The 14,286-nt window shown below is 45.4% G+C and overlaps 1 protein-coding gene across 2 annotated transcripts in view; it reads left to right on the top strand.

Moving 5' to 3' along the window:
• The first annotated feature begins 3,632 nt into the window (after positions 1 to 3,632).
• mtpap (mitochondrial poly(A) polymerase) overlaps positions 3,633 to 14,286 on the top strand; it is a 57,594-nt gene continuing 46,940 nt past the window's right edge. Inside the window, exon 1 of one of the 2 annotated variants that reach the window (XM_059639159.1) lies at positions 3,633 to 3,746. Coding sequence is in view for 1 of the 2 variants with exons in the window: in XM_059639154.1 (XP_059495137.1) it covers positions 4,086 to 4,206 (121 nt within the window). In the remaining variant the exon portion in view is untranslated. Of the gene's footprint in view, positions 3,747 to 3,800; positions 4,207 to 14,286 lie in introns of those variants that run through there. The other variant, XM_059639154.1, reaches the window with a different exon arrangement.

Below are 14,286 nucleotides of genomic sequence, written 5' to 3' on the forward strand. Positions count from 1 at the left end.
GCCACTGTGCAGCACAAATGGAGGAAGTGGATTTTTACGTGCACAGCAGAGGAGCAAATCATGATGGTTATTTTTTGCCTTGCAGTGAGTTTCTTGAGTGATGTTGCAGCTCTACCTATCCAATCAAATAGAGAATGTTCTAATTTGTGCCTTGTAGATGGATGTAGAGGCTTCGGGCATTCAGGTGGGTCAAACATTGAAGAATACATAGTCTCTGATCACTGATTGTAAGCCACCATTTCTGTTACCTCTAGTGGAACGTTGCAACTAGACACATAGACCCCTTCACTCCTTTGTCAACATTCTCAAGGAAGTGTTCCCTCCACAACATCCTGGTCTACCCCTTTTATTATAAGTCCCAAATTCCTCACAGCATCTTCTCATACAACTATAGAAGGTTTAACACTTTCTCATTAACCTCCTTTCTATCCAAGGCCCCAGGCACACCTTTATTCGATCTAGACCCCAATATCTGTTGTTCACACTGTGGCCTCCTTTACATTGGGAAGATGAAACGCAGACTGGGTAACTGCCTTGCAGAACACCATAAAAATGACCTAGATGTTCCAGTTGCCATCAACACAGCACTGTGTTCCCATTCCAACATTTCTGTCAGGTGCCTGCTGCAGTGTTTCAGCTAGCCTCAGCGCAAGCTTGAAGAACATAATCTCATTTTTCACTTGGGAACCCTGAAACTTTCAGGACTTAGCATTGAGCTCAATAACTTCAGAGTCTGATCTTGTCAGAGTCATAGAGACATACAGCATGGAAACAGACCTTTCTGTCCAACTCATCCATGACGACCAGATTTCCGAAATAAATCTTGTCCCATTTGCCAGCATTTGGCCCATATCCATTTAAACCCTTCCTATTCATACACACATCCAGATGCCTTTTAAATGTTGTAATTGTACCGGTCTCTACTACGTCCTCTGGCAGCTCATTCCATACATGCATCAGCCTCTACGTGAAAAAGTTGCCCTCTCACCTTAAACATATGCCATCTATTTGGACTACCCCACCCTGGAGAAAAGACCTTGCCTATTTACCTCATCCATGCCCCTCATGATTTTTTAAGCCTTAATAAGGTCACACCTCAGCCTCCAATTTTGCTCCAGGAAAATAGCCCCAAATTATTCTGCCTCTCCCCAGAGCTCAAATCCTCCAAACCTCCTGGCAACATCCTTGTAAATGTTTTCCGAACCCTTTCAAATTTCACAACATCTTTCATATAGCAGTTGTCCTTCCATATTTTTATCCACCCCCATACCCTAGTATTGTCACAACATGAGTTGCTTTCAGAACAACCCACTGACTTTCACCCACGCTTAGCCCTATTATCACATGGTCCCTCTGCAGCACTTCGAAAACTTGTGATTTCAAATAAACCTGTTGGACTATAACCCTGTGTCATGTGTCTTCCAAACTCGTCCATCTCAGTCCAAAACTGGCACCTCCACATCATCACTATTATCACATGAGATTGATTTCTTTCAGGGCAGCCTTCCCATTCTCTCCTACTCATCATCACTAATTCAGTTTCCCTTCTGTACTGGCCTACAATCAACAATCCTCTCATCCACCTATCCCTTTCATACCTCTCTCTCTCTGGGCTCTGTCCAGATCAGAGAAATAGATAGAGTGGACTGCCAGAGACTTTTTCCTAAGGTGGAGGTAGCTATTATGAAGGGGCATAGTTTTAAAGTGAGTGGATGCAGATATAAGGGAGGCGTTAGAGGCAGGTTCCTTACTCAGAGAGTGGTAGGGGCATGGAATGCATTTCTGGAGCAGGTAGTGGAGTCGGCCTCATTAGGCACATTTAAGTGGCTAATAGATAGGCATATGGATGATAGTACAAGGTAGGGTTGGAGGTTAGACAGCCCTTAGGTTTAGGGTAAAAGTTTGACACAACATCACATGCTAGAGGGCCTGTAGTGGGCTGTACAGTTCTATGTTCTAGCTGCTCACAGCTAACACCCCGCAAAACAAAAGACAAACAACCCCACAAGCTTGTCTTCAGCACAAATATCACATTTTCCTAGCTGCTGTCAGGTTACGGTGGCAGATCTCCTTCATTAACGAGCATGGTGAACCAAGCAGCTGGATGGGTGTATGAATAGGAAGGGTTTAGATGGATATGGGCCAAATGCTGGCAACAAATGACAACTAATAATAGTTTCACTATCATTGAGACTAGCTTTCAATTCCAGAATTATTAATTGAATTTAAATCCTACTAACCACCATAGTGAGATTAAATTGATGTGGCCACAGAATTAGCCTGGGCTTCTGAATTACTAGACCACAACATTACCATGACAGTCAACTCCTCTTGAAGTGTTTTCATGATGCATTTATTCAGGTGAGTGGGGATTATGCCATTAAACTCCTGAATTTTTCCCTGAGCATGACAGACTTTGGGATCAGGAGATAAATTACTTGACTCAGACTTTATATTTTTAAACAGTGCAAGGAAATTTGCAATGACTTCTTGTCCCCGTCACTGTCATGATCTATATCAATCTCTTGACAGGCTCTCTGAAGCAAGACGTATTTCCCATATACAACTTTGGATAAGTTGTCCTAGTGTAGAACAACAAACAAAAAATTAAGTTACAGTCTACAGGCGTGAGCCTGGAAAAGCACAGCAGGTCAGACAGCATCTGGGGAGCTGGAAAGTTAACGTTTCAGGCTAAAACATTGACGTTCCTGCCCCCCAGATGCTGTCTGACCTGCTGTGCTTCTTCAGCCTCACATCTATAGACTCTGGTTTCCAGCATCTGCAGTCCTTACTGTCTCTCTCTCTTAAGTTAGTCTTTTGTTTTTCGCCAGAAATTACACACCTTTGCCAATAAAATGGCACAAACAGGTGCAAAAAAAATTAAGGACTAGAACATCAGGATGCAAAAATCATTCTGCAGTTATACAAAACCTCATCTTGTGTACAGTGGGACACCTGAGGAACAATATATTGATTTTGGAGTAAATACGACATAGTTTTACAAGAATGACATGTCAATTGCAGAATTATCGAGAGATTATGCAAATTAGGTCAGTTTTCTCGAGAATTTAGAACGTCAAGGGGTGATCTAATCAAAGTCTTCAAGATATTAACATGAAAAGACAGGGTAGATAAAGATGAACCATTTCCACTGAGTGGGGGATTCCAAAACGAAGGCGCATAGTCTGTGAATTAGGCAGATCCTTCAGGAGAGATATTAAGAAGCGAAAACAAAAAAAATTGCTGGAGATCACAGCCGGTGAGGCAGCATCCTTGGAAAGAAAGCAAGCTAACGTTTCGCGTCTGTGTGACTCTTCATCAGAATTAAAGTAGTGCAGAGGGGGCAGCATTTATACACAACCCCCAACTCGAAACGTTAGCTTGCTTTTCCTAACCCACTGTGACCTCTAGCATGTTTTTGTTTTCAGTTCAGATTCCAGCATCTGCAGCAATTTGCTCCTACACTGAGGTATTAAGTAGTACTTCTACACACAAAACGTTGCAAAGGTTTGGAACTGTCCTCTACAAACAGCAGTCGATGCTAAGTCAGTTGCGAGTTTTAAATCTGCTGCATTTTTGCTAAGTAAAGATATTATGGGGCTGTGGGTCAAAGGCACGTATACGGAGTTCAACCACCTAGCAACCGTGATCTCAGTGAATGGCGGAACCAGCTCAAAGGGCTGAGTGGCCTTCTCCTATGCCTATTGATTGCGCTTTCATCGGCTGAATCACCGGTTCGCCCTGAGGTGAAAATCCCCCACCCCATCTTTAACTCCTATCCATGGCCTTACCGATGTTAGCTCCACGGGTTCTTCCGAATCTATACCAACAACCCAATACAATGCTGCAGCCATCATTAGCGGTTTATATCCCACTCTCCGCAAATGACTGGGAGGAGCGGCAGAGGGAACACGGAAGGTGTTAATCTCGGTTTTTACAAATGCTGTTAGACCTGCCGAGTTCCTCCAAGACTTTCTGTTTTATTTTACTGCCCCCCCCCCCCAATTCCCGGCTCGGTTCTCGATCTTTCCACCGAAAGGAGCCCACCGCTCGCGGGCTGCGCAGGCGCATTGGGCCCGTTCAACATGGCCTCCTCCATCTGGTGGCGGCGTTTCTGGCTCCGACTCCGGCCCCGATCTAGCCCCTTGACCCATAGGAGCTGTTCGGCCAAAGCCGCACCGGCTCTGGACGGCAGCGAAGAGTCAGGTAAGGGTAACGTTCTGCCACCTCCCGAGGACGCTTTTCCTATCTTCAGTGGGACCCTTTTCTTTGGTCGGCCTGGGCCTGGTTTTCCGGCTCTTTCTGGATTAAACACTCTGTGTAGCCTCTGGCCAGAGGGTCAGCCTCTTCAGACCACAGGGGAGAAGGGAGTGCTGTTTGTGTGAGTGTTTAAGTTTTAATTTAAAGCCGGAGCAAGTCTCAGTTCGTTTCAGTATAATCTACTTTGACGCCCCTTACTCTTGAAGATAAATTCTACTCAATAATCCAATTTGAAATGGCCTAAAGCAAACATAGAGAATGCTGAAATTTGACAACATCTATGGAGACATAAACAGAATTAACTTTGCGATTTCATTATGAGTCCTCTTCAGAACAGAAAGGGTAGTGTGATTTTTTTTAAGAATCACTTTTGGCAGAGGAAAAGGAGTTAGATGGTGTGGATAGAGCTGCTCTATGATTAGAGTGTGATGTCTGGGGTTTGAGTTTAACGAGAGGGTCACTACACCTCAGGCGAGGGGGGACATTTTGACGTCAGCTAGTATGGGGAATAAACCCACGCTGCTGATGTCTGTCTGCATCGCAAACCAACTATCCAGGCACCTGAACTAACCGACACTCGCGTGTGGAATTATGAACTTTCAACCTCTGATTAAATTGTGGTTGCAACTAGTTGAGCCAAAACGGCCAGCAGAGAGGGGAAGGGCTTCAGTAATGGGGACACGAGAGAATCTAGAATTATTTTCCTTGCAGCAAATGAGGTTGACAAATAGTTAATTTAATGTCTAAAATAGCTTGGTTTTGATGGTGCAGATTTTGGAAAAAATGCATCATCAGAACATAACTCAAATAAGATCCAGAATATACCTTCAGCAAGAGGTTTGAAGTTGAAATAGGTTTTTGGGTCAACCTTCTGGTCATACCATGAAACGTTTTCTCCTTTGGCTTCGTAATCTTGCTTTCATTTGAAATGTGGTCTCATCAATGGTTGGTATGTCTGAAACAATGGATACGTGGTACAGTCCCTCTTCCGCAGCTACACTGGCACTATCCCCCACCTCTTTCTCCATTACATCGATGACTATTGGTGCCGCCTTGTGCTCCCACAAGGAGCTCAAACAGTTCCTCAACTTTACTAACACCTTCCACCTCAACTTCAAATTCACCTGGACTACCTTTGATACTGCTGTCTCCTTCCTGGACCTCTCCGTCTCCATCTTTGGTAACCTCTTTGAAACTGATATCTATTTCAAGCCCACCGACTCCCACAGCTACCTAGACGACACCTCCTCTTAGCCACCTTTCTGCAAGAACGTGATCCTCTATTCCAAATTCTTCTGCCGCATCTGCTCCCAAGATGAGGCGTTCCACTCCTGGACATTCCGGATGTCCTTGTTTTTCAAGGACTGCAATCTTCCCAGCCTGTAGTTGAAAACACCCTCGCCCGCATCTGTTGCGTTACCTGCACCTCAGTCCTCACACACCCTCCCCACGATAAAAACAAAGACAGAATTCCTCTTGTCTTCATGTATTTTCCCCTCCCCTCCCTCTGCAGCACCCCCCCATTAACCTCTGGATTCAACGCATCATTCTCCGCCACTTCTGCCATCTGCAATCTGACCCCACTACGCACGATATATTTCCCTCCCCACCCTTATCTGCCTTCCACGATGCCACCCAGAACTGGAGGAACAGCACCTCATATTCAGCCTTGGCAGCCTACAATCCAGTTGGTCTCAATGTGGACATCAGCTTCAAAATCTCAGTATCTCTGACCTCATCCCAAGACCAGACCCCTCTCTCACCCACCTCCTTGACCTGTCCATCTTCTCTCCCACCTATTAGGGCAGTACGGTGGCTCAGTGGTTAGCACTGCAGCCTCACAGCACCAGGGACCCGGGTTCGAGTCCAGCCTCGGGCGACTGTGTGAAGTTTGCACATTCTCCCCATGTCTGTGTGGGTTTCCTCAGGGTGCTCCAGTTTCCTCCCACAGTCCAAAGATGTGCAGGCTAGGTGGATTGGCCATGCTAAATTGCCTGTAGTGTTCAGGGGTGTGTGGGTTATAGGGGGATGGGTCTGGGTGGGAAGCTTCAAGGGCGACGTGGACTTGTTGGGCCGAAAGGCCTGTTTCCATACTGTAGGTAATCTAATCTCTAATCTAATCTATTCGCTCCTTCCACCTCACTGACCAAACCCCACCCAACTTCCTACATACACTCATCTTTACTGGCTTCATCAACCCCCCTCCCACTTGACCTGTCCGTCTTCTCTCCCACCTATTTGCTCCACTACCCACCTCTTATCACCGCCACCCCCTTTCTATTTATTTCAGAGCCCCCTAACCCTCCGCTATTTCTGAACAAGGGTCCAGACCCAAAACGTCAGCTTTCCTGCTCCTCTGATACTGCCTGGCCTGCTGTGTTCATCCAGATCTGCACCTTGTTGTCTCAGACTACAGCAATGGCAGTCTCTACTGTCTCACTTCCAGTTAGCAGCTTTGAGTGCATGTGAACTAACTTCGGTGACCTCTGCATTAGAACACCTAAAATCTTCTGTATCTTCGAAATCTGCAGTGTTCTCTATTTAAGAAATAGTCTATTTCATTCTTTCTGACAAACTGAACAATTTCACATTTACCCACTGATACTGAACCTGTATGCATAGTGTAAAATACCACAGGAAGACCATAAGGAGTAGGAACAAGATGAGACCATTCAACTCCTTGAGCCTGCTCTGCCGTGCAACAGGCTCATTGCTGATCCGACATTCCACGTATCCACTTTCTTGCGTTTTCCCAATAACAAAAGCTTCACTTTTCTTTGTAATTGTTATATTAACCATAACAACAAGAGATAACTGGAAGTCAAATTGTTTAAAGAATATGGATAGGCCTTCTCAGTCTTTCTCTGATGCGTATCAAAGAAACTGCAATTGTGCTTTTTTTTTAGAAGGGACAATGTAGCAAAACAGTCAAAATATTTTAACATGATCCATTGTAAAAATAAGTTGGTATGCATTTGAGCTGCTTGCTGTCTCTCAATTCTGGTGATATATTTCTGATCTCCGTAATAGCCAGTGGTACCAAAAGAATGTGAATTGTTCACTCACTATAATAGGGAAAGTGAGTGTGTACAAGTACCAGAGTTGCAGCATGGTTACAAAAATAAAACAAAGATCTGCAGATACTGAAAATCTGAAACAAGAACAGAAATTACTGGAGAAACTCAGTAGGTCTGGCAGCATCTGTGCAGAGAAAGTGGAGTTAACATTTCCGATTCAGAACAGATAGTAGCTCAGAAAAGGTGGCATATATACTGAACAAAGATAATGGGAACTGCAGATGCTGGAAAATCCAAGATAAAGTGTGGAGCTGGATGAACACAGCAGGCCAACCAGCATCTTAGGAGCACAAAAGCTGACGTTTCGGGCCTAGACCCTTCATCAGAAAAGGTGGATGGGGAGAGGATCCTGAAATAAATAGGGAGAGAGGGGGAGTCGGACCGAAGATGGATAGAGGAGAGTATGGGTGGGGAGGTGGGGGTAGGTAGGGAGGGATAGGTCAGTCCGGGGAAGACTGACAGGTCAAGAGGACGGGATGAGGTTAGTAGGTAGGGAATGGAGTTGCGGCTTGAGGTGGGAGGAGGGGATAGGTGAGAGGAAGAACAGGTTAGGCAGGCAGAGATGAGCTGGGCTGGTTTTGGGATGCAGTGGGGGGAGGGGAGATTTTGAAGCTGGTGAAATCCACATCGAAAACTTTGGGCTGCAGGGTTCCCAAGCGGAATATGAGTTGCTGTTCCTGCAACCTATGGGTGGCATCATTATGGCACTACAGGAGGCCCAGGATGGACATGTCATCTAAAGAATGTGAGGGGGAGTTGAAATGATTCGCGACTGGGAGGAGCAGTTTATTGCGAACCAAGCGTAGGTGTTCTGCAAAGCGGTCTTCAAGCCTCTGCTTGGTTTCCCCAATGTAGAGGAAGCCACAAGGGGTACAGCGGATGCAGTATACCACATTGGCGGATGTGCAAAGTCCTCTTGGGGCCTGGGATGGAGGTGAGAGAGGAGGTGTGGGGGCAGGTGTAGCACTTCCTGCAGTTGCAGGGGAAAGTGCCGGGTGTGGTGCGTTGGAGGGGAATGTGGAGCGGACAAGGGAGTTGCCGAGAAAGTGGTCTGTCCGGAAGGCAGACAACTGTGGGGTTGGAAAAATGTCTTGGGTGGTGGGGTCAGATTGTAGATGGCAGAAGTGTCGGAGCATGATATGTTGTATCCGGAGGTTGGTGGCATGGTATGTGAGGACAGGAGGATTCTCTTTTGGCAGTTATTGCAGGGGCAAGGTGTGAGGGATGAGTTGCAGGAAATGCGGAAGACTCGGTTGAGAGCGTTCTTGACCACTGCGGGGGGAAGTTTGTGGTCCTTGAAGAACAAGGACATCTGGGATGTTTGGGAGTGGAATGCCTCATCATGGGAGCAGATGCTACGGAGGTGAAGGAATTGGGAATAGGGGATGGAATTTTTGCAGGAAGGTGGGTGGGAGGAGGTGTATTCCAGGTAGCTGTGGGAGTGGGTGGGCTTGAAATGGATATCAGTTTGTAGCTGGTAGCCTGAGATGGAGACAGAAAGGCCCAGGAAGGTGAGGGATGTGTTGGAGATGGTCCAGGTGAACTTAAAGTTGGGGTGGAAGGTGTTGGTGAAGTGGATGAACTGTTCGAGCTCCTTTTGGGAGCATGAGGCGGCGCCGATACAGTCATCAATGTAATGGAGGAAGAGGTGGGTTTTTGGGCCAGTGTAGGTGTGAAAGAGGGTCTGTTTCACGTAACCTACAAAGAGGCAGGCATAGCTTGGGCCCATGCGGGTACCCATAGCCATCCCCTTTGTCTGTAGGGAGTGGGAGGAATCGAAAGATTTTGTTGAGGGTGAGGACGAGTTCGGCTAGATGGATGAGGGTGTCGGTGGAGGGGGACTGGTCGGGTCTGCGGGACAGGAAGAAGCGGAGGGCCTTAAGGCCATCTGCATGGGGAATGCAAGTGTATGGAGACTGGACGTCCATGGTGAAAATGAGGTGTTGGGGACCGGGGAATTGGAAGTTCTGGAGGAGGTGGAGGGCATGGATGGTGTCACGGACGTAGGTAGAGAGTTCCTGGACCAAGAGGGAGAAAATGGATACCAGATAGGTGGAGATGAGTTCAGTGGGGCAGGAACAGGCGGAGACAATAGGTCAACCAGGGCAGGCGGGTTTATGGATTTTGGGAAGGAGATAGAAGCGGGTGGTGCGGGGTTGGGGAACAATGAGGTTGGAGGCTGTGGGTGGGAGGTCACCTGAGGTGATGAGGTCATGGATGGTTTGGGAGATGATGGTTTGGTGCTTGGGGGTGGGGTCATGATCAAGGGGCAGTAGGAGGTGGTGTCAGAAAGTTGGTGTCTGGCCTCAGCAGTGTAAAGATCAGTGCGCCATATTACAATTGCGCCTCCTATGTCTGTGGGTGGATGGTAAGGTTTAGGTTAGGAAGGGAAAAGAAGTGAGTGGATAGGTGGAGATGGAGCCCAGAGAGAGAGAACAAGTTAGCCGGCAAAAGAATGGATTATAGTATGCTAGGAAGAAAGAAAAACTGATAATGGGCCCATAAGTTGGTGAAAATGGGTTGGCTGTGCTGAAATCAGTCCATGTCATGACAGGGCACGAAATGTCGGGGTGGGTGAAAGACATAGAAAAAGGTGTTCAGGTTCTAAAATTTTTGAACCTGGACATTGACTCCTGAAGGCTGCAGGGTCCCAAGCGAAAAATGAAATACTAAGCTTCACTGAGGCACTGCTGCAGGTTCAAGACAGAAATGTTGCCAGGGCACATGGTGGCATCTTGAAGTGGCTGACGACTTGATTATAGGCTGCTCTTTCTGTCCTCATCCAGCAGGATGCCACCACCAATCACATGTTCCCCTTCTCTCCCTTTGGCAGCATTTAGCAGGAACCATTCCCTCTGGGACGCTCCTTCACTCCCAACACCCCCATTGATTGATTTATTGTTGTCACATGTACCAAGATGCAGTGAAAGATACCACAAAAGGCAGATTGTACTGTACAAAGTGCATCAGTGTAGCAAAACAGAGTGCAGAATACAATATTACAGTAGCGTAGAAGGTGCAGAGAGAGAGAGAGACATCAGTGTTAATACTTAAGAGGTCAGTTAAAAAGCCTGAGAACAGCAGAGAAGGTGCCGTTCTTGAATCTAATTGTATATCTTCTGCCCAATGGAAGAGGGTGGAAGAGAGTATGACTAAGGTGGAGGGGGTCTGTGATTATGTTGAATAAAAACCGAAAGAACTGCGGATGCTGTAAATCAGGAATAAAAACGAAGTTGCTGAAAAAGTCCAGCAGGTCTGGCAGCATCGGTGGAAGGAAAAACAGATTTAACGTTTCAAGTCTGGTGACCCTTCCTGAGAACTGATGGTGACTGAGCAAACATCAGGTTATATGCAGAAAATAGGGGGGTGGGTGGGCTAGGGAGGAAACGATAGGATAGGGCCCAAAGAGAGAGACAATTGGACAGACAAAGGAGCCCTCCAGACCCAATATTGAGTTCAATAATTTTAGGGCCTAAGATCTCCCTTGTCCGAGGCCGTGTTACCACATAGCCTGCTATTACACACCCACTGTTGTTAGCCACTAACAGGCCCCATTTACAAATGAGGAAGGGTCACCGGACCCGAAATGTTAACTCTGTTTTCTCCTCCGTGGATGCTGCCAGACCTGCTGAGCTTTTCCAGCAACTTTGTTTTTGTTCCCATTAACAACTGTTCAACCTCCCAGCTTGATCGTTAGCAATTCCTTTGTCTGTCTAAAGGTCTTTTTCTCTGCCAATCCTCCAGGGAAAATAGTCCAAGTCTATTCAGCCTCTTCATATAGCTCAAACCCTCCAACCTTGGCAACGTTCTTGTAAATCTTTTCTGAACCCTTTCAAATTTCACAGCATCCTTCTCAAATTAGGGAGACCGAATTTGTACACAGTATTTAAATAATGGCCTAACCAATGCCCTATATGGCCACAACATGACCTCCCAACTCCTGCATTCAATGTACTGACCGATAAAGGCAAGCATACCAAATTACCTCTTCACTACACTATCTTTGACTCCATTTTCGTGGAACTATGAATCTGCACTCCATGGTCTCTTTGTTCAGCCACACTCCCCAGGACCTTACCGTTAAGTATATAAGTTTAGTCCTGATTTGCCTTTGTAACAGGCAATACCTCACATTTATCTAAATTAAAGTCCATCTGCCACTCCTCGGCCCATTGGCCCAACTGATCAAGGTGCCATTGTGCTCTGAAGTAACCTTTTGCTGTCCACTACACCTCCAATTTTGGTATCACCTATAAGCTTACTAAACATACCTCCTATGTTCACATCCAAATCATTTATATAAATGACAAAAAGCAGTGGATCCTGCACTGATCCTTGTGGCACACCTTTGGCCGCAAACCTCCAGCCTGACCTGCAATCCTCCACCACCACCCTCTGTCTTCTACCTTTGAGCCAGTTCTGTATCCAGAATACAAGGTGTAGAGCTGGATGACCACAGCAGACCAAGCAGCATCAGAGGAGCTGGAAAGCTGACATTTTGGGCCTAGAGCCGCCTTCAGAAATGCATCTCCAGTTCCTACTATCTCTGTGTCCAGATAGCTAATTCTCCCTCTGTTCCACGTGATCTAACCTTGCTAACTAGTGTACAGTGAGGAGCCTTGTCGAATGCGTTACAGAAGTCTATATAGATCATACCCACTGCTCTGCCCTCATCAATCCTCTTTGTTACTGCTTCAAAAAAACCTCAATCGAGTTAGTAAGGCGTGAGTTCCCATGCACACGTCCATGTTGACTATCTCTAATCAGTCCTTGCCTTTCCAAATACATGTAAATCTTGTCCTTTTGGATTCCCTTGAGCAATTTGCCCACCACTGACGTCAGGCTCACTGTATAGTTCCCTGGCTTTTCCTTATTTCCTTTCTTAAATAGTGGCACCATGTTAGTCAACCAGCAGACTTCCAGCACCTCAACTGTGGCTATCAGTGATAGAAATATCTCATCAAGGGGTCCAGCAGTCACTTCCCTAGCTTCCCAAAGAGTTCTACAGTCCACCTGATCACGTCTCAGAGATTTATCCACCTTTGTGTTTTAAGACATCTAACACCCCCTGTTCTGTAATTTGGACATTTTTCAAGATGTTGCTATTTATTTTCCTGTGTTCTATCTTTTTGTATTTATTTATTTGTCACATGTACTAAGAATAGGAATACATAAGCACAGCAAAAAATGCACAAAGTTGCCATTCACTGGCGCCTATTTGGTTACAGAAAAACAAGAATTACAAGGTTTAAGAGTCAAAAGGTAAGCAAGAAAAAAAAGTCCAGATCTCAGAATCCCGAGTCCCGAGTCCCAAGTCCCATCTCCACAATGATGCTGGTGCTGCTCCAATTGCTAGGCTGCTGTCACCACCTCACCAGCCGCTCTGGCTGCCACTGCCTCTCCGTCCTGCACTCGCTACTGACATCACTCTGGCCCATGTTTGATCCACCGTCACTGCAAAGCACAGCCCACATGTTCAGCTCCCACCATGCAGTTTCAGGTCGCAACTTGAATTCATCCCGACTCCTCAGGTAGGTGGTTAGAAGGGCAGGGGGATAGAGTTACTGCAGAGAGGAAAGGAAGAAGAAAAAAGAAAGGAAAAGGAAAGGGAACTGGCAAACAGAGTGGATCTTCAAATAGAGCGATTTACCGTGCCGCTAACTTGCTGAAGAGGAAGAGGTATATCCTGTCCACAGTGAACATTGATGCAAAATACAAAAAATGTGGAGAATGTGAGCTATACTGTATTCGCTGCTCATAATGTTGTTTCCTGTACACTTGGGGAGACAAAATGCAGACTTGGCAATCACTTGGTTGACAGCTACATTTTGACTGTAAAAATGACCCAGAACTTCTGATTTTGTTTGAGGGGAGAGGTCACAACTTGGAAAGTCAAGGAGCGGGGAGCATCTTCATTGATCAGAATTCTTTAGAATTCAAGGTGTTCTGAAGAAGGGTCACTGAACCCAAAACATTATCTCTGGTTTCTTTCCACTGATGTTGCCAGACCTGGCATTTTCCAAGAATTTCAGTTTTCGTGTTTAATTTAGCAATGTAAACATTTTATACTTCATCCTGATAAGGAAGATCCTGCAGTTTAAATATTGGTCCTTGTGTATCAAAGTTTCACATTAAGTTGTTTCACTTAAAATCTTATTTTCAGGAATACAGCTGAGGAGGGCTTTTCTGAATGTTATCATTGATTAAAGGCATCAACAAATAATATTTTTATGGTCATGTTATTTAAAATACATTGAGTTACTAATAATATTGCTAATCTTAACTTCACCTAATATTTAAATGTGCTTTTCTCATCAGGTCAGAAATCACATGACACCAGGCTACAGTCCATCAGGCTTATTTGAAAACACTAGTTTTCGGAGCCTCACTGCTCCCTTCAGGTGACTAACGCCTGAAGAAGGAATGAGGCTCCATAAACTTGTGTTTTCAAATCAACCTGTTGGACTATAACCTGGTGTTGTGTGATTTCTGACCTTCCCCACCCCCACAGTCCAACACCGGAACCTCCACATCATTTTCTCATCAGGCCAGTTTTGTCTGCTTGCTGACCAGATAAGCTGCTGTCCTATTCTGGATTGTTTTATTGACCCATTTTTGGGTCAATATCAAACAAATGGTGATTTTCATGTATGATATAAATGAAGCATAAGCATCAATTCATTTAATTTACCATTTTATTACAAGCTTTGTAACTAAGTGATACTGATCGTACGAAAGGAAACAAGTATTTAGTGTCGTGAGTGAAATCACACTCTACATAATTGCAAGCACATATGTTCTCTTCTACTCTGCCTAGCTTTTAACATTGGTAAATGTTTTGTTAAAACATTTTAGCAGTTTATATTGAAGACATTAGAGGACTATATTGGGAAACAGATCTTGCATGAATGAGTTTGTACAATTGAGAGTGCAGTTTATTCTATGTGTT

The sequence above is a fragment of the Stegostoma tigrinum genome, chromosome 2 (genome assembly GCF_030684315.1).
Source record: "Stegostoma tigrinum isolate sSteTig4 chromosome 2, sSteTig4.hap1, whole genome shotgun sequence".
Lineage (NCBI taxonomy): Eukaryota > Metazoa > Chordata > Chondrichthyes > Orectolobiformes > Stegostomatidae > Stegostoma > Stegostoma tigrinum.